This window comes from Mustela putorius, unplaced genomic scaffold (assembly GCF_011764305.1).
Source record: "Mustela putorius furo isolate JIRA1106 unplaced genomic scaffold, ASM1176430v1.1 tig00003845_pilon_pilon_pilon, whole genome shotgun sequence".
Lineage (NCBI taxonomy): Eukaryota > Metazoa > Chordata > Mammalia > Carnivora > Mustelidae > Mustela > Mustela putorius.
In genome coordinates this window covers 36,186,737-36,209,261 of record NW_025421998.1, presented here as the reverse complement: position 1 = coordinate 36,209,261, position 22,525 = coordinate 36,186,737, and the positions used below count along the sequence as shown (strand labels likewise).

Genomic DNA, 22,525 nt, shown 5'->3' with positions numbered 1-22,525 from the left:
GATATCGGTCTATAGCTCTCTTTTTTGGTGGGATCCTTGTCTGGTTTTGGGATCAAGGTGATGCTGGCCTCATAAAATGAGTTTGGAAGTTTTCCTTCCATTTCTATTTTTTGGAACAGTTTCAGGAGAATAGGAATTAGTTCTTCTTTAAATGTTTGGTAGAATTCCCCCGGGAAGCCGTCTGGCCCTGGGCTTTTGTTTGTTTGGAGATTTTTAATGACTGTTTCAATCTCCTTACTGGTTATGGGTCTGTTCAGGCTTTCTATTTCTTCCTGGTTCAGTTGTGGTAGTTTATATGTTTCTAGGAATGCATCCATTTCTTCCAGATTATCAAATTTATTGCCGTAGAGTTGCTCATAGTATGTTCTTATAATAGTTTGTATTTCTTTGGTGTTAGTTGTGATCTCTCCTCTTTCATTCATGATTTTATTTATTTGGGTCCTTTCTCTTTTCTTTTTGATAAGTCGGGCCAGGGGTTTATCAATTTTATTAATTCTTTCAAAGAACCAGCTCCTAGTTTCGTTGATTTGTTCTATTGTTTTTTTGGTTTCTATTTCATTGATTTCTGCTCTGATCTTTATGATTTCTCTTCTCCCCTCTGGTACTTTAATAACGTATTACCTGCCTGGAAATTCCGTGTACCTGAATTATACTGAATGAGTGAGGTGGAAGGAAAGAGAACAACTCAACAACTGGGGATGTTTTATACAATGAGATCAAACAGATGTAAGTTAATGGCAGTGAACACAGTGAACACTGTTGGAAAGTAAGACGTAAGCTATTTGCTACCTCTAGTACAACACATTAGTATTATCCCCGGTAGCTTACCACATTCCCAACCACAAATATCCTTAGAGAGTTTGGGCCATTGTGGTCAAATGGCTGTGTTTTCTAATAAGTGCATTCCTTCTGCTTGGACTTTCTCATTCTCGCTTGCTAACACCCTGTCTCTCTCTCTCTCTCTCTGTCTCCACACACAAACATACACACACACAAAAGAAATAATATATAATATATAGGTCCAGTAATGTCCCCAGATAAAGCATAAACAAATCAAACTCTATAGTAATTTATTATTGATCTTTAATAAAAATATTAAAATATGTCTTTTTATTTAGGACTGGAGAAGCTTGCACAAAAAGGGAGATCATTGTCTCCCTTAGCAAGTATAACTGGAATATCACTCTTTTTGATTATATCCATGTGTCTTCTCTTCCTGTGGAAAAAATATCAACCCTACAAAGGTGGGTTAAAATTAGAAAGGAAATTTACAAATTATTTTATATGTGTACTAAAAAGTACCTTATTATGTTTTTTTTTTCTTTTGGTTTTAGTTATAAAACAGAAGCTAGAAGGCAGGTAATGCATATGTTTCTACAAAAATAATTTTTTCCCTGAATGCTTTTTCCTCAATTATTTTCACTGACAGAAATGCCCATTTGTCTTTTCAGGCCAGAAACAGAATACAGGAAAGCTCAAACATTTTCAGGTAATGGCCATGCTGAAAGAGATTAATATCAGTGTTAATGTATATAAATTAATATTGTTGATATTAATTATTACATATAATGTACTATTGATAAAAGAGAATTCATGTAATCTAATATTGATATAATACAGTATCTTACCTTTGAATATTGCCTTCACTCTACAAAGTATATTGGTTTTATCTAAGTCATGCAAGTCTATAAAGGCACTCAACTCCGTTTTACAGGCAAGAGAACCAAAGCTTGGAGATTAAGTCACTTGCCCACCATCACTGAGTTCTTTTGAATCCTAATCCATTGATCCTTGTATTATTTTGAAAATGTCCAGGACCCTCTCAATTTATTCATTCCTAAAGCAGATACAACGTGGGCAGTGCCAGCCCAGGGAGAAGAGGAAAGGGGAGCTTTGACAGTTTTGCTGCTGCTTTGTCCCCAGCAGTGTCCCTCATTGACATTCACTAGGGACTCCCTACAGAGTTGTTGTTAAGCTAACAATGGGGCTTTAACTCAGGACTGGGGGTCACATGGAGCTGGGTTTCAGTGCCGTATATGCTACTTTTCCCCAATATTTTTCCTGACCTCAGCTTCCTCATCTACATAATAAAGATAATAACTACCTCCCCTAGCCAAACACATACACCTAGGTTGCTGTGAGAATTAAATACAATGTTGTGGGTGGAGTGCCTAATATGCCTGGATGCTTCGTTAATGTGGGTCTGCTTCCTCTTACCAAGCCCCAGAGACCATCTCGTTCCTCCCAACCACTCCACTCCCATCATTTTACAGATGACAGTTTGGGTGATTTCGATATTGCCTTGTATTATATTTTGGACCCATGGGCAGCTGTATTTAATTACATATTCTTATTAGTTCTGATGGTATCTGTTTTAGATCTGGCAGGGTACAGTACATATTATGTGTAGTTAAGAGATGCTGTGACTCCCAGGATGAAAAACCTCGGTATGCTCTTTGGTAACTGAGAGTTACAAGGGACAAGCCTGCCCACACGCGTTCATTTGCATATAGAATACGCCGTTCCCACATCAGGCTTTAAGAATAATTGTCCCAAGTCAGTTTCAATTCTCAGCTTCGGAAGGAGTGATTTCTAACACTGTTTAATGGCAATATGACTGTAGGGGATTAGGAAACCTTAAATTGGTTGATACTCATACCACTTGAAGCAACAATAAAGATAAGTTTTACAAAGCCTTAAAAAAAGCTACAATAGTAGTTTGAGACATTTGATTTGTAAGTAGTATTTGTTTTACATTTCAGGCCATGAAGATGCTCTGGATGACTTCGGAATATATGAATTTGTTGCTTTTCCAGATGCTTCTGGTGTTCCCAGGGTTGGTTTTCCTAGTGGCTGATTAACCAGAGGTGTAAGCGGCCTTCAGTTAAGCGCTCGGGCAGTGTGGTCGAATGGCTGTGCTACCCTCAGCAGAGTTCACTTGCTCTGTAGTGAATGATGTCGCCAGATCTGAGGAGCTAAATAAAGCATCTTTCTTGGCCTTTATAAGTAAGGCTAACACGAATTAGGAAGTTACACTAATTCGTAAACATTTTTTTACCTGGTAAGCTCAGCAAAGAGAGAACTAACTAGGTTGAAATTAAGAGAACTGAACAGATAGGGGACCAGGGGACCCTGATTTAAATCATTCTGCATCCCCTTGATGGCTACAGCCTGTCACTTCACTGATTAGCCCTTTCTGTTCCTCACTTTCCCTTCCCTTCCCCTCATAGCTTGCATAGACAATTGATCATACCCTTAATCATACTCTTATGCTCTTCAGTAGAAAGGTACCATATAAACCCAAAGTATGCAAGTACACATCTTTATTTGTCATCCTCAAGGTGCTTGAGACCTGAGAAGGGGGGCCTTTACAGCATCTGAAACATTTTTCAGTTTGCAAAGGCAAGGTCTTTAAAACAATCTGTTTTGTTTAACAGACCTAAAGAATGTTCTCTGAGCTCATCAGGTCATTAGCATTTTTATAGATCTCTGTAGGGACAGTCACCTCTGCTGCCTTTCCTCCCTAAGATAGTTCATTTAGGGAAGGGGCCATAAACACACTACTTGCTTTAGGGCCTTTTTATTTCCTTTTTTTTTTTTTTTTTTTTTTTTAAAGAACTATTTGTCATTAGGGATTGGTTACCTCACCTATTCAGTGAGTTCTACCAATGAGTAAGGTTCATACAGTAATCTTCTTAGCCACAGACTTTGCACAAATGCTATGTGAGTAATAGAGGGAGACTGATTGGATTTCCTCCTCCTGAGGGCACGTTGGTAACACCACCATCAATGCTTAGCACTGCCCTATTCAGTCTCAAACAGCACTGGCTCACCTTTCACTTCTACAGTGAAAAAGACAAAAACAAATATTTGTAGATTAATTATTTCAAACAGCTTCTACCCACAACAGAAAGCCCCCTCTCAGGTGTGGCTTTTAAGTGGGAGAGAAGGAAACTGAAGAACTGGTAAGATTTGGAATGGAGTTGTTGAAGCCAAGAATTTCTTTATTTAAAATAATGCAGTTTTTATTCCTAGGAATTCATGAGAAAGGAGTGAGATCTATGTAAGAAACTTTAAATTTAACCTTGTGATTAATTAGTACCCAGTTTCAAGATGTTACTGGGAGGAACCTGTGTGTTCAAAATGCTATAATCCTCAAGAACTTGGGGCAGAGAAATGAGTGCTCTGATTACATATCAGAAGTCCTACTTATTTCTGTCATAAGTAGAATAACTCAGTTTGGAGCCATGCCCATCTTCTAAGCTGAAAACTCCTGAGGAATCAGCTAAGATTCTTCACGGGGAAGAAGTAAGAAATCAACACCAACAACAGAAGGAAAAGGATGTGGAGCAGGACCTGTGTAGGAGAACCTGCACTAGGAGAAGCCAGCATGGCAGTTATGTGTGAAGATTAGCAGCCAAATGCAGTGGCTTTGAGAAGAAAAGGAAAAATAATAATAAAGCCAAGATCTCAAAGTTGAAGTTAAGAAAGAAAATAAATTAAATAACTAACTTCTGAGTTTTAAAAATAAGAATCATCTCTCAGCTTGTGGTACATGAACACGTGGAATCTTCCTCCTCTGTCTAGTTGCTGTACTTTTTGCTGTCCATTTAGTACCTCTTTGGGGAATTGGACAGAAAACAATGGCATGAAATGAACAAATTTATTACTTGTTGCCAGCTCTGATATGAACTTAGGTGAATAAGTTAGTTATTACCTAGAGTTTGCTCTTGTCATAGCTCCTGAACACCCCCATACCAAAGAAACTCAAGAGTTGATCTCAAGTACACTTGACCCTGGACCAACATGGGAGTTAGGGATGCCAAGGCTACCCAGTTAAAAATCTGCCTATAACTTTTGACTCCCCCAAAACTTAACTACAATAGCCTACTATTGACCAAAAGTCTTACCAGTAACATCAACAATTAATGTATATTTGTATTATATATTGTATTCTTATAATAAAGTAAGCTAGAGAAAAGAAAATGCTAAGAAAAGCATAAGGAAGAGAAAGCACATTTACAGTATTGTCCTGCATTTATTGAAAAATATCCATGTATAAGTGGACCTGTGCAGTTCAATCCAGGTTTGTTCAAGGGTCAACTGTACAAACTCTAAACCAAAATCTCCTTGACACAAAAATGTTAGGATGAATCATAAGGCTGCACATGAGAACTTTAGCAAGTGGAATGGAAACTGTTTCCAAAGAAAACACAAGCCTAAGGTGTTCCAATACAATGTAGCAGATTAAGTTGGAATGAGATAACATATTCTTCAGATGATTTATCAAGGGCAAAGAGTCCTCTAGGCGATGCTCTATAAATACAAAGGACTGAAAGTGATCCGTTGGAAGTGTGTTGAAAATTGGAAGAGCTTGGGATGAGGAGGGGAACCAGATTTCAGCTGACTAACTGGAAGGCAGTGTTTACAAGAAGAAAATCATCAGATAAAAGGAAGGAGGAGTTAATAAAACATGAATGCCAGTTTCAGTAAAATACCTGTTGCTTACCAGGCAGAAATATACTGCCGTGCTTCCCACATTCTTCCAAGCCTTTAGTTAGAGCCCATGACTGAATTCAAACCAAACATCTCCCTTTGTGTGTTCTGTATTTCTTGGGACTGTCTATATTAACTTGCAGTGTGATGAGGGCTTTTGTCTATATATTATTCTTTCTTTTCAACCATCCTTGCACATATAATTGGCAAACAGTGTCAAAAAGCTAATTGAGATGTAATATAAAAGATAATCGTATATGCTCTCTGATTCTAAGCTGTCCTGGTATCTTCTCTTTTGCTATTTTCTTCTTTCTATTATATTTTCTTTACAGTACTGCCAGATTTTTTCTTAAATGAAGAAAAAAAAAGTGATAGCATTGGCAAGCTTTTTCTCTTCTGACTTCATAGCTATGCTGCCACATAAACTACCATAGGGTAAGTGCAGGAAACTGTAGCGAGGAGAAAATGGACATTGTAGGGAAGATAAACAGATCTAATTCTCTAATCATTACTACTTCCAGTTGTTTTCAACTATTCAATAGAGTAGACATACTCTTTACTACTCTGCTAATTGTTTTTAATGTGCCATATTTTCTAGATGCCAAGTAGGTCTGTTTCAGCCTCTGATGGTGTATCAGGACAAGATTTGCACAGTACAATTTATGAAGTCATTCAGCACATCCCTGCCCAACAGCAGGACTGTCCAGAGTAAGTATGAACTTGCTTTTGGTGATACTATTGTGGAGGGGCTAAGTATTCAGCCCCAGCTTTCCCCAGAATTTATTGAAAGGCTCAGAAGAAAAATACCAAAACAGAAAATTGTAGCTTCTGTACATTTGAACACACTTCCCCAATGGAAAATAATTCTAAGGGAAAAAATAGACAAACACAAGTATCTTCCAGGGTCATGCACTTGGGCCAGTGGACAAGATGCAGAGCTCTGGAATCTAGTATTTACCCCCAGTGAGTCTGGATATGAAAGAGATTTTCAGGCCAGTTCTCAAGCCTGATCATCTTGGTTATCTTGATGATTTTCCCATGACTGTGGTGATTTTAGAGCCAATGATCTGTCACTGGGAATAGGACCAGGAGAAAAAAAAAAAAACCCACAAAACATGCACAGCACGGTCACCATCACCATCAAATATCCAACCTCTTAACAGATTCAAAGTCTACTCTAAGTGAACAGAATCACAGCAAGGACTGGCCTCCCAGCCAGAGAGGATAAAATCTGAGCTGAGGCCAAAGCCAGGAAACTACTTACCAGTTAAGCTCAGGCCTGACACTAAGGAGTTGCCCTCCCTTCCCCACCGTGGAGAAACTAAGCCTACAGCCTTTTGAAATAATGAAATGAACTTCCCTCTTTTGTGCTATAGCTGCCTGCGGGCATAACTGCCACAAATCATCTTCCATCATTTCTTTATTTGTCATTTATTGACTTTGAAAAGAACATCAATAACCACACACAGGAACTTCCCCTCTGGCAAAAGAAACAGTTCTAGAGAAGTAATTCATGCACACCTCTGGATAGATACCAAAAATAACAGTTAGCAGTGGATGACTGCATGGGAAATCATCTTAGGGGGAGGGCACCCAGTCTTGGCGGGGGGGGGGGGGGGGAGGGCGGATATGCACTCATTTAACGGCTTAAGGACACCTCAGAGGACCCCATCAGTGCATCTCTTCTTAACCCAGGGAGCCTGGAGAAAAGGGAGTCAGGTACATTAGGAGCAGTCCCTGACAGAGGTAGGAACTTCTGGTCTGAAAAGAAAAGAAAAAATGTTGTAAAGAATTATATTATTGGGGCGCCTGGATGGCTGCGTCAGTTTACCATCTTACTCTTGATTTCATATCAGGTCATGATCTCAGGGTCCCGGGAAGGAGCCTCAGGTAGGGCTTCCTGCTCAGCACCTCGGAGTCTGCTTGTCCTTCTCCCTCCCCTTTTGCCCCTCTCTCCCTTAGGCTATTCTCTCTCAAATAAAAAAATAAATAAAATCTTAAAAGAATTATATTATCAATCTAGTAGAACACAATGGCGAAATATTATTCCATGACAGTTAAAAAAAAAAAAAGAAAATACCTCTCTAAAATAATACCTGACTCTCTTTACGTCTGGAGCAGAAAATGAAGGGATTTGTTTTTGTTGTTGTTGTTAAATGTAAGGAATAGAAAGAATTTTAAGAGTATGTCTGCTTCCCAACTTTAAGATTATACCCAATTAAGAATATTATCCTATTTAAGCTCATGTGTTTTTCTATATGTCATTTATTCTGCATTATCTGTTTCTTTTTTTTTAATTTAGACTGTAAACAAGCCAAATGAAAACTTGGTTTGTCTTTTAAAGCTCCCAGTAATAAAAGAAATGCTGATTTATTTACAAAGCTATAGAATATGGCAGCTGTAATTTCAGAACACAAAATAAAGTGATCAGGTTGGTTTCGCATGTAAAAAAAAAAAAGTGATTTTCTAAGTTAAAATAGAAAATCACCCTCTGAAACTAGACTGCTTTCAGACATGAGCAGTATCTTTAGAGTTTCTTGGGAATATAAAACTTTATTTTAGAAATAAACTTGGAAGGTTGAAAATAAGGCAGAAATGTTCTTTTTCAAGTATATAAAGGGCTATTCAAAACTGTTCTTGAGGACACGCTCCCTCGAGGGGCAGCAACCTGAGAACCCCAGTTCACACTACCCGTCCTCTCGCTCCATTGCCTAGGCTCGCCTCCTTCCCTGTCCTCCTCATCTTTCCTTGCTTCCCTTCTGTGTGTTTGTCTTCTAAGGACTCTGTCTTTACCTCCATTCTTCAATATCTGCCCTCTCTGAACTTCCCTTCTTTTTCCTTCTCTCTCTGGAAGACTGTTCCCTTCTCTCTAAAATCTCTTAAAATTTTCCTTTTTACACTTATTTTATTTACAGTCAATCTACAAACATTTCCAGAACATTATCTGCTAGGGATAGAGGTTAAATAAGGCTGTCTTTTAAGGATTCCATAGTTTAGCGAGCTCTTGTTTGCTTGTTGTAATTAAGACTAGCGGTACTTGGTAGAATAAATATTCCTCAATAATTAAATATTCCCTAAACATGTAGAGGCCATTTTTTCTCTCTTGATTGCCTATGGCTTTATTCTTTATGTCCAGTTAAACTCAAAGGTCAATTGTATGACTAATGCAGTATTATAGGTGGCTAGTGAATTTCTCTCCTCCTCACTTCCCATAGTGAATGTACAAGCTGTAGATAAAGAATAATAACTTTCTGCTTTGTTGTACCTCTGTTTGACAGTTGCTTCTGAAATAGAAAAGACAGCCAACAAAATTCTTTTATTTGGCTCTTAGACTATTCTAACAGTGTTGCTTTCATTAGTGCATGTGTCTGTTACCTAATTGGACTGGTGTTTAACAAATTGGTAAGTGGACCTGTTTTCACGTTTTAATACTCAGGCTACTTATTTGGATATTGAACTTGTAGCTACATTTATTTAAATGCTATCTGTTGACCTCACTAAATGCTCCTGGCAGTTTGTTTTGAATCCTTGACTGGCAATTAGTATCTTTAAATTCAGGATATTTGAGTAAACCTTTACTTTCAAAAGGAAATTATCTGCAGAATTTAGTGATTGCTTATTCCTTACACTTATTGGTTTATAAGTGTAATTTTCTTGAACTAGTTCAAAAAATTTCTATTATTTGCAGGTATTGAAAGGAATAAAAGAATTTAAGGTTCTTCTACCTATGGAACTGGAACTCTGTAGAATATTTTACATATCTTGTAACATCTCTTTGCCAGGTGAGCATTCATAAACCAGTGCATTGGAGTGAAATAATGAAGGAACATTTTGAGGAAAAACAGTGGAAATGTATATTCATCTGGAATCAGTGAAGAAATCAAGCCCAATACCTCTTGCTCATTACTCCTTTCAAATGCAGAATAGAGTCATTTATAAAAATTATACTGAAGGTTTTCCAGCATATGCACAATGCATTGTGCTGTAGAGGAAGATGGTAGGGAAATAGTGGACAGTCTTTATCATAGTGACTAAGAGGAAGAAAAAGAAGGGACTTTCCAATTATTCTTTTCATATCAAGTCTCTCTAAAAAGCTCAATTAGTTCTAATCTATACTTTCACTTTCATCAACATTGCATATTCTATCTAATTTACAAATGTGGGAACTTTATATTTGTAAAAATTTCCAGCAGGTTTTGTTTTATTAATTCTCATTACTATTAAATTATTGTACTAATTTTTAAAATTTTATTCCCAAACTTCCTTCTTGGTATTTGTACCACACAATAAGGGTGGCTGTCACAACAGCAAGATTGCTCTCTAGACTGTCAATTACCATTGGCTTTTTTGAAAAGACATAAAACACTGAAGGAAATGACATGCTGAATTTTTTATTTTTGTTCAAGGAAAAATGGATTCAAATAAATTATTTTGGTTTTGCATATATATGTCCTCGACTCTTTGTCTTATAGGGAAAATTTTTACATAAAATATTGTACAGTTATTTTTTTATCCTTATTTGCCAGTGTGCAATTAAAGTGTAGATCATAGAGAACTACTAAAATAAGAATCTTCCTCTTGCATGGCTAATTATTTTTTCAGGCGTGGAATTTTTACTTGATTGAATTGCTGATTCTAGCAAAGGTCTCCCTCCTTGTATATTGCTGTATTTAAAAAATCAGTTAAGAGACCATGGTAGGATTAGAAAGTACCATTTTACAACCTCCAAGTGAAATTACTGATTCAGGTCACACTCATCATTAGCTAAGACTGCTGGATAAACGATAACAGATAAAACTAGATGACCAAAGATCAGGTTGCAGAAACTCTGTGAAGGAAAAGTAGTCTGAGACCTAGAGAGAAGCAGTTGTATGAAGTAGCACAAGGCAACTGTGCAGGACACAGGAGGCCCAGGGAGTGGGCACAGAATGGTCATCTGAGTGTTGCAGATCTTGAAGATGATAGATGAATATTTGTGTTTAATGACATTGGCTACAAACATTCTGACCTGACAGTACCACACTTCAAGATTTCATTTTAGCCAAATAAAGGTAGAAACAACCCAAATATTCAACAACAGGTCTTTAAATGACATTACATCCAAATACTCCAACTATTTTTTTTTTTTTAGGTTTTATTTATTTATTTGAAAGACAGAGATGGGAAGTAGGCAGAGAGGCAGGCAGAGAGAGGCGGGGGAAGCAGGCTCCCTGCCGAACAGAGAGCCTAATGCAGGACTTGATCCAAGGACCCCAGGATCATGACCTGAGCTGAAGGCAGAAGCTTTAACCCACTGAGCCACCCAGGCACCCCCAAACACTCCAACTATTAAAAAAGAAGATACAGGGACACCTGGGTGGCTCAGTGGGTTAAAGCCTCTGCCTTTGGCTCAGGTCACGGTCCCGGGGTCCTGGGATCGAGCCCTACATCAAGCCCTGCATCGGGCTCTCTGTTCAGCAGGGAGCCTGCTTTCCCCCGCCACGGCCCCATCTGCCTGCCTCTCTGCCTACTCATGACCTCTCTCTGTCAAATAAATGAATAAAACCTTTATTTAAAAAAAAAAAGATATACACCTATATTTACTGACTTTAAACTATGTCTCATGACCTATTATTTAATACATAAGAAAGAAACCAAAAGAAGAACATTTCTTTTTCAAACTATTTCAAATGAACCACTGTATTTAAACTGTACTTCCCATCTTTTCACAGAAGCACATGGTTAAAGGAAAGTTTAGACTAATTTAACTCCTTTCTGGTCTTCTTTCTCTACCACCTTCCATATTTTTCTGCTGGAGAAGTCTACCAGTCCTACCACAAACATTTTCTTTTGCATTTGATATAATGCATAAAGGAAAGTTTAGACTAATTTAACTCCTTTCTGGTCTTCTTTCTCTACCACCTTCCATATTTTTCTGCTGGAGAAATCTACCAGTCCTACCACAAACATTTTCTTTTGCATTTGATATAATGATATAAGTTTATATAAACTTGGTGTATACATATACATGTATATATACATATATATGTAATAGATTATATAATCTAATTAGATCATCTATAGATTATATATATAATCAGAAAAGGAATTATTGTCCATTACTACTAAATATATAATATATATACATACATATATACTTGGAAATGCATACAGCTGACCAAAAGATAATTAAAACACCTTTAGAGAGTAGATCTTAAACATTATCACAACAGCAAAAAAGAAAATTGCAGTCATGGGATGTGTTGTGTTCACTAACCTTATTGTGGTAAATTATTTCCCAATATGTACATGTACCAAATAATCACATCTTAAGCTTACACAATGTTATACATCAATTATATCTCAGTAAGGCTAGAAAAACAATATAAAATCACTTGTATCCTCGCCTCTCGGAAATAACCTGTTAACATTTTCCTAGATTAGTTATGCATTTATTCTTTCATATACCTTCTAGTTCCAGAAAGAATTTATGGGAGCTCATATAAATGCATAACGTAACAAGATAAAATATACCCCCAAAATGAAGTTGATAAAGAAAACAGGATGAAGGAACAATGAGAGTTTACAAAGGCACATTGAAAGCAGAAATGAGGCTAATAACCAGTATGATGAATTCCCCTTCATCTCCAAGTATTGTTTTATTACACCAGGATCACACAGCATATACAGGTGGATGTCTAAGGAGGGACTTCTAAACCAAATGCAATTTGTAACTGTCAGTCCAAAAAAGGTTGCAATCCCCTCACAGGGTTGGAAAAGAGCAGGTCAGCTTTCCCAGCCACTACTCACGGAAGTTCCATCTGCCCCTCCCCTCCTTCCTCAGTCCTGAATTCCCTCCCTCCCTAAGGTCCTTGCATCTCTGGGAGACCAGATTAACTCCCATGAGCTCCAGCTGTGTCTCTGTGTTCCCCTTCCAAGACCCAACCCTGGAACTCTTTCAATCATGGACCATCTTACATAGCCTTTTCTTGCATGGGTAACAATACATTCACATGCTTCCCAACCAAAATCTTATAAGAATGATGTGCCAAGACAACTGTTTGTATTCGGTTTTGGTTTGGCTGATTTTGTGTATCCCTCCAGAGTTCCTTACCACAAACCAAAGGAAATACAAACATATATTTTTATTTTCTCAAACTCACTTTTCAGTCACTTGTAATTCCTCTCATTTTTGTATTGTTCTCTCACACACAAATATACAGACTCTCTTAGAGCATGGTTCCACTCAAAGCAACAAGGAATTGCTGAAGGGAGCAATGTGAAAGCTGTCAATGGGGTGTCACACCAGGTGACTCACTGCTTTTTTAGTATATGGTGATGAAAATCTCATAAATTAATCAAGGTTTCCAAGGGAAGCGATGGACCAAATCCAGATGTTTACCTAATTAACAAATTAATCTTTAAAAACCAGCCTGAAGTTCTTTCCTTATTACTAAACATAGTCTTAGCTAAGCTGTTGTTAAAATTTCTAACTTTCTACTAATTGCTTCTAACTTGGAATAGAATTGTATTCCTAGTGTTCATTAAAGAATATATCCTACTGATAGAGTTTTAAACAAAAATTAATAAAATACTTGTGAATAAAACAGCTTCCCTTGTTTTTCTGACATTTGTGTACTTCCATGTTAATAAGACCATTTCAGTTAAAACAAACTGCATACATATCCTCAAAGATAGTCCATGTGCTCACTCCGTTTTATGAGATCATAGCATCTTACAAAGTTTTGTTAAAATAATAAAATTGGGTGATGACATAGAACATGGAATATGGGTAATACTTTATATATTATAAAGATTTAACTTATTTTTAGAAAGATTTTATTTTCTGTTCCTATACTGCTGTGTACCCTATGAATTTTTATGTCCTTATATATTCCTCTAAAGTTCATGTTTCAGTATACATGAATGTGTATGCTTTAGTTTCATGAGGCAAGAAGAAAGCAAAGTTTTCTTTCTCATAAGCAGATGTGGAAATCATACGTAGCACCTGGATTTAACACTGTTATTCTCCTTCCTTCTCATCTTTGAGGTAGTGTTTATTGGTATTACCATGTTAGCCTTGTGGTTTATCAACATTTTCATACCATTAACGACTTTGATCTTCACAAGAACCTTGGGGCTAGAGAAGCATGCCCATTTTATAGACAAATAGAGACTCAGAAAGTGAAAAGACTCCGAAAATCATCAAACCAACGAGTGACAGAGCTGATCTCCAAACTGCACTTCTGGCTCCAAGGCCAAGGTCTATTCCAATGTACCAATTGATTTCTCTGGACAAGGCACGCTGGAGTGGAGTTCACACCAATTTTTCTTCTGTCAGCCCTACTTTTAGGAGCTTCATTAATTTCAAATACCACTGGGCCTCCAGCAAACAGGTTATTTGTTTTTTGTGCCTGAGAACCTTCTCACTTAATATCCTCCTAGGGAACATGACAGCTCAATTGCTTGTCATACAATAGGGCAGGAACTGGCAGATTGCTTCTTCCCTGCAGCAGAATTCCACCTTGAGTTAATGAGAGAAGGTTTCTGAAGCTTCAGAGTAGTCCCTTCAATTCTACATAAAGCAGTTGTCCCAGGAGGTGGGGACTTCAGAGACCCCCATGATAGCATGCTTTTCTGAGTGTCCCATATGGCGTCCATCCCAGCATAAGCACTTTAGAACACAGACAATAATGTTTTTTGAACTTTACTGAATTAGATTACCTGTCCTCTGTATATTTAATGAAGACTCCATTTATAGGAGGCAAATAAATTACTGTGTTTCCAATAACCAAGTTCCTCTGAGACTGATTCTCAGGGCACTTGAGAACTTTGGGAGCTATTTTTCCTGAAGTTCACTGAGATCCTATCAAAATATTTTGTTTAATAAAAAAAAGTTATCAGGGTCTGACTGTAACTACAAAATTTTATTCTTATTGTAAAATAATTAGTTTATGGCTCACAGATCACTTGTCAGGACTAGTGTAGGATTCCAAATAGAAATGCCTGATAAACAGTTGCATATCCAACATGAGAACTTTGAGGACAGGCCTGGGTTTAAGAAATAAAATTTGAATCATTTTCATATACTTACAATGCCTTTGGCAGCAAATAACAGAAAACTCTAACTAAAACTGACTTAGAATAATTTATTATCCCAAATGACGGGAAGTTCAAATGCAAGGTAGACTCCAGGATTGGTTCATTTAATGACTCAACGGTATCATCAAGAACCCAAGTTCTCTTCCATTTCTCCACTCTGCTCTCATGGTTACAGATGGCTACAGCAGTTGCAGAAATTATATCTAGACATCACAAAATCCAGAACATGGGGAAAAAAACACCTTTTCCTAGGTCGTTTTCTTATGCATAAAGAAACTTTTCCCAGCAGCTTCCACCAGAATTCCAGTAGTTTTTCCTTGGCTATGTGAAATGACCTCTCCTAAAGGAATTACTGGCAAGAGGTACGAGATTAGATTGGTACAGTATGCAGAATTTAACCCCCTGGAGATGGAGTCAACACTCCCAGAAGAACATGGCTGGGTGGAGGAAGAGTAGACATCCAAATAAAATTGAAGTTTTTTATGGAAATGAAAAAATGGAAATGGATGCAAGAGGATGAGATCAAGAGCAAACAAGGAGGGAAACACCCTTGGAAAGACCAACTTTAGGAAATTAAAGAGAAGCCAAGGAAGGTTAAGCAAAAGAACTTGGGAAGAAACTTTTTTTTACTTGAGACATTTCTGGTTTTTTGAGAAAGGCTTGTATTGCTATATACTTTCCTCTCAGGACCACCTTTGCTGTGTCCCAAAGATTTTGAACAATTGTGTTTTCATTTTCTTTTGTTTCCATGAATTTTTAAAATTCTTCTTTAATTCTTTAATTTCCTGGTTGATCCACTCATTGTTTAGGAGGATGCTCTTTAGCCTTCATGTATTTGAGTTCTTTTCAACTTTCCTCTTGTGATCAAGTTCTAGTTTCAATGAATTGTGCTCTGAAAATATGCAGATTGAGACCTGATTTGTGACCCAGGATATTTTGTGATTTGTGAACTATTCTGGAGAATGCTCCATGTGCATTAGAGAAGAATGTGTATTCTGTTGTTTTGGGATGGAATGTTCTAAATATATCTGTGATGTCCATCTGGTCCAATGTGTCATTTAAGGCCTTTATTTCCTTGTTGATCTTTTGCTTAGATGATCTGTCCATTTCTGTGAGGGGGTGTTAAAGTCCCCTACTATTATTGTATTATTGTTGATGTGTTTCTTTGATTCTGTTATTAATTGGTTTGTATAATTGGCTGCTCCCATGTTAGGAGCATAGACATTTAAAATTGTTAGGTCTTCTTGTTGTACAGACCCTTAAATATGATATAGTTTCCTTCCTCATCTCTCATTATAGTCTTTGGTTTAAAATCTAATTTATATGATATAAGGACTGCCACCCCACTTTATTTTGATGTCCATCAGCACGGTAAATTGTTTTCCACCCCCTCAACTTTAAATCTGGAGGTGTCTTTGGGTCTAAAATGAGTTTCTCGTAGACAGCATATCATTGGTTCTTGTTTTGTTTGTTTTGTTTTGTTTTGTTTTTAATCCATTCTGATACCCTGTGTCTTTTGATTGAGGCATTTAGCCCATTTACATTCAGGATAGCTATTGAAAGATATGAATTTAGTATTAGTATTGGTATTACAGCCATTGTACTGCCTGTAAGGTGACTGTTACTGTATATTGTCTCTATTCCTGTCTGGTCTGTTACTTTTAGGCTCTCTCTTTGCTTAGAGGACCCCTTTCAATATTTCCTGTAGGGCTGGTTTGGTGTTTGCAAATTCTTTTAGTTTTTGTTTGTCCTGGAAGCTTTCTATCTCTCCTTCTATTTTCAACGACAGCCTAGCTGGATATAGTATTCTTTTTTTTTCAGATTTTTATTTATTTATTTGACAGACAGAGATCACAAGTAGGCAGAGAGGCAGGCAGAGAGAGAGAGGAGGAAGCAGGCTCCCCGCTTGAGCAGAGAGCCCCATGCGGGGCTCGATCCCAGGACTCTGAGATCATGACCCGAGCTGAAGGCAGAGGCTTTAACCCACTGAGCCACCCAGGTGCCCCTGGATATAGTATTCTTAACTGTATATTTTTCTTGTTTAGTGCTCTGAATATATCATGCCAGTCCTTTCTGGCCTGCCAGGTCTCTGTGGATAGGTCTGCTGCCAATCTAATATTTCTACTGTTGAATGTTACAGACCTCTTGTCCTGAGCTGCTTTCAGGATTTTCTCTTTGCCACTGAGACTTGTAAGTTTTACTATTAGATGACAGGGTATGGACCTATTTTTATTGATTTTGATTGGGGTTCTGAGTGCCTTCTAGATTTTGATGCTTGTTCCCTTTGCCAAATTAGGGAATTTCTCTGTAATATGCTCCAATATACCTTCTGCCTCTCTCTCTTTCTTCTTCTGGGGTCCCAATTATTCTAATATTTTTTCATCTTATGGTATCACTTATCTCTCGAATTCTCTCCTCGTGGTCCAATAGTTGTTTGTCTCTCTTTTGCTCAACTTCTTTATACTCCATCATTTGGTCTTCTATACCATTAATTCTCTCTTCTGCCTCATTTATCCTAGCAGTAAGAGCCTCCATTTTTTATTGCACCTCATTAATATCTTTTAAAATTTCAACTAGGTTTGATTTTAGTCTTTTATTTCTCCAGAAAGGGATTCTCTGATATCTTCCATGCTTTTTTTTGAGCCCAGCTAGCACCTTGATAATCATCATTCTGAACTCTAGCTCTGACATATTACTAATGTCCATATTGATTAGGTCCCTAGCCATTGGTACTGCCTCTTGTTCTTTTTTGTGTGTGGTGAGTTTTCCACCTTTTCATTTATCCAGATGAGAATAGACAAATGAGAGAACAAAATACTAAATGGGTAGCAATGACCCCAGAATATATACACTAACCAAATCAGAAGAGACCAAAACCAGGGGGAGAAGAAGAGGGGGGGAAAGGGGGGGATATATATATATATATATATATATATATATATATGTATATATACATATATATATATATTAGACTGGTGAATAGAACTGGGCTATATATATATATATGTGTGTGTGTGTGTGTGTGTGTGTGTGTGTGTGTATATATATTAGACTGGTGAATAGAACAGGGCTACACGCTTCATTTTGGGTGTATTTTGGTCTTTTGGAAAAAAACTACTTCCTAATATTTTAAAGAAAAAAATATATATATGGGTAAACATGATGAAGGGATGGAATATGATTGTAAAGATGAAAGTTTAATAAGATTCTAAAGAAGGAATTCATAAGAAGTTGGTGGAAAAAAAGAGAAAAAAAGAGGAAAGAATGTGATCAGGCTGGAGACTAGAATAAACCCATGCACTGGATTTAGGGTATATTTTGATCTATTAGAAGAAATTGTATTCCAAAATTTTAAAGAAAAAAAAACCCTATATGTATACAAAAAATAAATACAATGAAGGGATAAAATATGAATATAACAATGAGAACTTTTAAAAGATTATTTATTTATTTATTTGACAGATAGAGATCACAAGTAGGCAGAGAGACAGAGGGAGAGGGGGAAGCAGGCTCCCCACCAAGCAGAGAGCCCAATGTGGAGCTCAACCCCAGGACCCTGAGACCATGACCTAAACCAAAGACAGAGGCTTAACCCACTGAGCCACCCAGGTGCCACTATAAGAATGAAAATTTTTAAAAAGATTTTAAAAAAGGTATTGATAAGAAAAAATAGTTATGTTAAAATAGGTTAGAGGAAAATTTTTAAAAATAGAATAAGAAAAAAAATTTAAAGATTTAATTTTGGAAGACTAAAGAATCATGGGGAAAAAGCCATGAATTTTTTTTTTTAAGATTTTAGTTATTATTTGACAGAGAGAGGCACAATGAGAGAGGGAACACAAGCAGGGGGAGTTGGGGGAGGGAGAAGCATGCTTCCCGCTGAGTGTGGAGACCAATGTGGTGCTCGGTCCCAGGACCCTGGGATCATGACCCAAGCCGAAGGCAGATACTTAACAACTGAGCCACACAGGTGCCCCAAAAAGCCATGAAGTCTATGTGTTGCTTTCCCCTAGCTTTGGAGTTCTGCAGTTCTTATTGATATGTGAACTTGGTCTTGGCTGGATGTCCTTGCTGATCTTCTGGGGGAGGGGCCTGTTGTGGTCATTCTCCAATGTCTTTGCCCAAGGTGGAATTGCACCACCCTTGCCAGGGGCCAAGCTAAGTAATCTGCTCGGGTTTGCTCTCAGGAGCTTTTGTTACCTGAATGCTTTCCATAGAGCATTAGAGGATGGGAATGAAAATGGCAGCCTCCCAGTCTCTGGCCCCATAGGAGCCGAGAGTTCAGGGCCCCACTCCTCAGTGCACCCTTAGAAAAAATTAGTCAATCCCTCCTGTCTCCCTGGTCTCCAGCCACACTCGGAGCTCACCCAGCCTGTGACTGAGCATTTCTATCTCTGGCGCACAGCCCCGATTGGAGTCTCCAAACCCAGAAGGTTCCTGCAGCACACTCCCATGCCACTCCTCCCAGAGGAGGAAAGAGGGGGTCTTTCTGGATCTGCCACTTGTGGGGACCCTGCTCGAAGAACAGTGGCCCAACTTTGCTTTGGATCACGGTTTAAGGTAATTCTGAGCTGAGAGCCCACTTTTCGGCTCCATCTCTGCAGGCAGTTTCCCTGCTCTGATACCGGGGAGGTCTGCCACACTCAGAAACCCCTGGTCTTTTTGTGACCCTGTGGGTCCTGAGACCACACTGTCTCTGCGAGGGCTTCAACCCCACTTAGCCCTGGAGCAAAGTCCCTCAGTGTAGCAGACTTCTAAAAGTTCTGATTTTGTGCTTGACTGCTCCCTCACTTGCCAGGAGCCCCCCCACCCCATCTGTCTTCCTATATATCACCTCAGATTCACTTTTCTGCACATCTCACCTTCCAGAAAGTGGTTGATTTTCTGTTCCTAGAATTGCTGTTCTTCTTCTCTTCTATCTCTTGTTGAGTTTGTAGGTGTTCAAAATGGTTTGATAACGATCTAATTGAACTCCTGGGACCTGATATTTCAGTCTCCTACTCCTCAGTCATCTTGCTTCCCACCCTGGCCTCCTCCTTGCAAAGTCACCTTTCTGGCTGTACTCCTGACTAAAAGTAACACTTTCCAGTGAGCCTCCTACCTTTCCACCATCTTGCTCCAGGAAGAAAGTTTCTGAAAAAAGATTTTATTTATTTGAGAGAGAGAGAGAGGGCATAAGCCAAGGGAGCAGGGGCAGAGGGAGAGAAGCAAACTCCCTCCTGAGCAGGGAGCCTGATAAAGGGCTCAATTCCAGGACTCTGGGATTATGATTTAAGATTTTATTTATTTATTTGACAGAGATCACAAGTAGGCAGAGAGGCAGACAGAGAGAGAGGAGGAAGCAGACTCCCTGCTGAGCAGAGAGCCTGATGCAGGGCTTGATCCCAGGACCCTGGGATCATGATCTGAGCTGAAGGCAGAGGCTTTAACCCACTGAGCCATCCAGGCACCCCTGGGATTATGATTTAAACTGAAGGCAGACACTTAACTGGCTGAGCCACCCAGGTGCCTTCGAAAGAAACATTAAGGTTAATCTGGGCACACTTTAAAAAGACAGTGAGAGAAAGAAATTAGACACAAATTTTATCATTGTGTATCCATAAATATCTAAGAAAGAGGACGATCCTATGTATTTTTGTCCCTAGTGTCTCAATTCTATTTTAGTGAAATTTTATTAGTCTAATTAACATATAACTTAATATTTTTTTAATTTAATTTTTTAACTTTATGATTTTTCATTTTAAGAAATTTAGCAACTGGGAGTTCTGATTCGTAGCTTCAGGCCCTCAGTAGTAGAGACTAACCTGCCAAATAATCATAATTGGATGTTGATAGACAAAGATAGTCACTTAAAACTGCATTGTTTTAAGCTGTCTACTCTCAAAAATCTCTCAATAAATGTCCCATGATAAGATATATAATGACTGTACATGGAAAACCTCCATGATATATTCCTTGTCCTTCTAGAAAATTACTGTTTATTTTTTAAGATTATCAGTGCCAATATTACCTCTGCTGTGCAACCGCCCCAGTAAATACCCAAGACTATTATGTAGGCCCATAGCGCTACCCACAGAACTTGGTTGGAGCCCTTGTCATATGTCTACTTAAGCCTGCAAGACAATGGATGAAATTTATTTTAAATAAATAAATGAAACCTAGAAATGATATCAGCAAAATACTATTGGATATGTCCAGGCAAAACCAAGCACTGTTTTTTTTGTGTGTGTGCCTAGTCACAGTTGTCTAATCTCTAATGTGATAGGGTAGGACCAAACAAGCTCTTTAATTTCTTTAAATTTTATAGCCTATGATTTTATTAACTTACTAAAAACATCTATATCTTCTTAATAGACAGATACTATCAGATCCAATTTTTTTTTAAGATTTTATTTATTTGATAGAGATCACAAGTAGGCAGAGAGGCAGGTAGAGAGAGAGAAGAAGGGAAGCAGGCTCCCCACTGAGTGGAGAGACCAATGCAGGGCTCAATCCCAGGACCATAAGATCATGACCTGAGCCGAAGGCAAAGGCTTTAATCCACTGAGCCACCCAGGCACCCCCAGATCCAAATCTTAACCAAACTGCTGCCTTTGCTTAAATAACTGAAGCAGGAACTAGACATAAAAGGTTTGTTTTCACATTTGAGAACTCAGCATGTCACCTCAGTTGTACCTTTATCATTTTTATGCTCACTACTTAGTGGAGGCACTGATAAGTAATCATACACACTATAGTGTTGCCAAAAATTTACTATGTCATTAAAATGTTCAAATATTTTTAGAATATTTTTGGATTTTTTTCCTTTTTAGATTATCTGCTTAAAGGAAGAGAACAAGAAACCAGCCTAAGCACTTGTCAAGTATGTGACCAAGTAAATCCTGACCAGAGTTTGGGTACTCTGTGGCTATTAAAAGGCAAGAGATAAATCTATATGTAATGCATGGGGGAAAGTCCTGTACATATTATTAGCTGAAAAACAATATTTCACTGGTTAGTTTTATGCTATGGTTCTTCATGTGAATAAAAAATTTTATTTCTTTATGTGAAGAGAATACTCAGTAGGAAATATACTAAACTATGAATGGTTAGTAACCATTGGAAAGAAGAAAAGAGTAGTGGATGGAGAGGCTTACATTTTTTTCTTTTTTATTTTACATAAATTTGTACTGCTTTATATATATGTTTACAATAACAAAAATAAAAACACATAAGGAGAATCTAACACTCTAAATCATTTATTTGACTGGAATTCCGTTTCTTCAACGTTGTTATGTCCTTTTCATTTAACTTCCTTTCTTTTTCTCCATTTTCTTTGTCCCTTTCCTCCTGGTTTCCTTTTTTTTTTTTTTTTTCCCTGATTTCATTTCTCCTTGTTTTCATTCCTGCCTTTAATTCTTTTCTCCCTGCTCCCAAACTGGATCCCATAAAGGTAGAAATCAGAAAGTGTGAATAGAGGATATTTGTGTCATCTGCTGCCTCTGGGCATGGAAGGCTCCCCAAATGGAGGATTCTGAATTAACTATGTCATTCTGGCCACCTGAGAGGAACTGTGCTCAAGACAGAAGGACATCAAGATTCAGAGCACAGCAATAAGATATATAAAACAAAATTTCATTGCTGAAATTTTCTTTCTTCATCAGAATATATAGATATTTGGCTTTAATGGCCTGGCCATTTCTCCTACTGGACTCTAGAAGAAGGAAGAAGGGTGAAACCTGAAGTAAAGAAGCTTCTGTCACCAAGAGAGGATGGGCTGTTGACTACCAAGGCAACTGCAAGGTTAGTCAGAGGGCTAGTGAATATAAAATATTCACTATATAAATATAGATATAATATATAGAGATATAAATATATGTATTTATATATAGATATAATATAAATATAGATATAAATACAGATATAAAAGAACTGGGGTCTTGCTTCTTATGGCTAAAAGTTTATGCCA

General features: G+C 37.8%; 1 protein-coding gene across 8 annotated transcripts in view; it reads left to right on the top strand.

The window, feature by feature from the left end:
- The window catches only part of HEPACAM2 (HEPACAM family member 2), a 64,456-nt gene extending 42,771 nt beyond the window's left edge, over positions 1-21,685 (top strand). For 2 of the 8 annotated variants that reach the window (XM_004776424.3, XM_013047845.2), the window contains exons 5-9: positions 1,119-1,244; positions 1,335-1,359; positions 1,452-1,489; positions 2,763-2,836; positions 6,095-6,208. In XM_004776424.3, coding sequence (XP_004776481.1) covers positions 1,119-1,244; positions 1,335-1,359; positions 1,452-1,489; positions 2,763-2,836; positions 6,095-6,208 — 377 coding nt within the window. Of the gene's footprint in view, positions 1-1,118; positions 1,245-1,334; positions 1,360-1,451; positions 1,490-2,762; positions 2,837-6,094; positions 6,209-7,352; positions 7,387-9,184; positions 9,939-21,389 lie in introns of those variants that run through there. The other 6 variants (XM_013047844.2, XM_004776421.3, XM_045062699.1 and 3 more) reach the window with 6 other exon arrangements.
- The last annotated feature ends 840 nt before the right edge of the window (positions 21,686-22,525 follow it).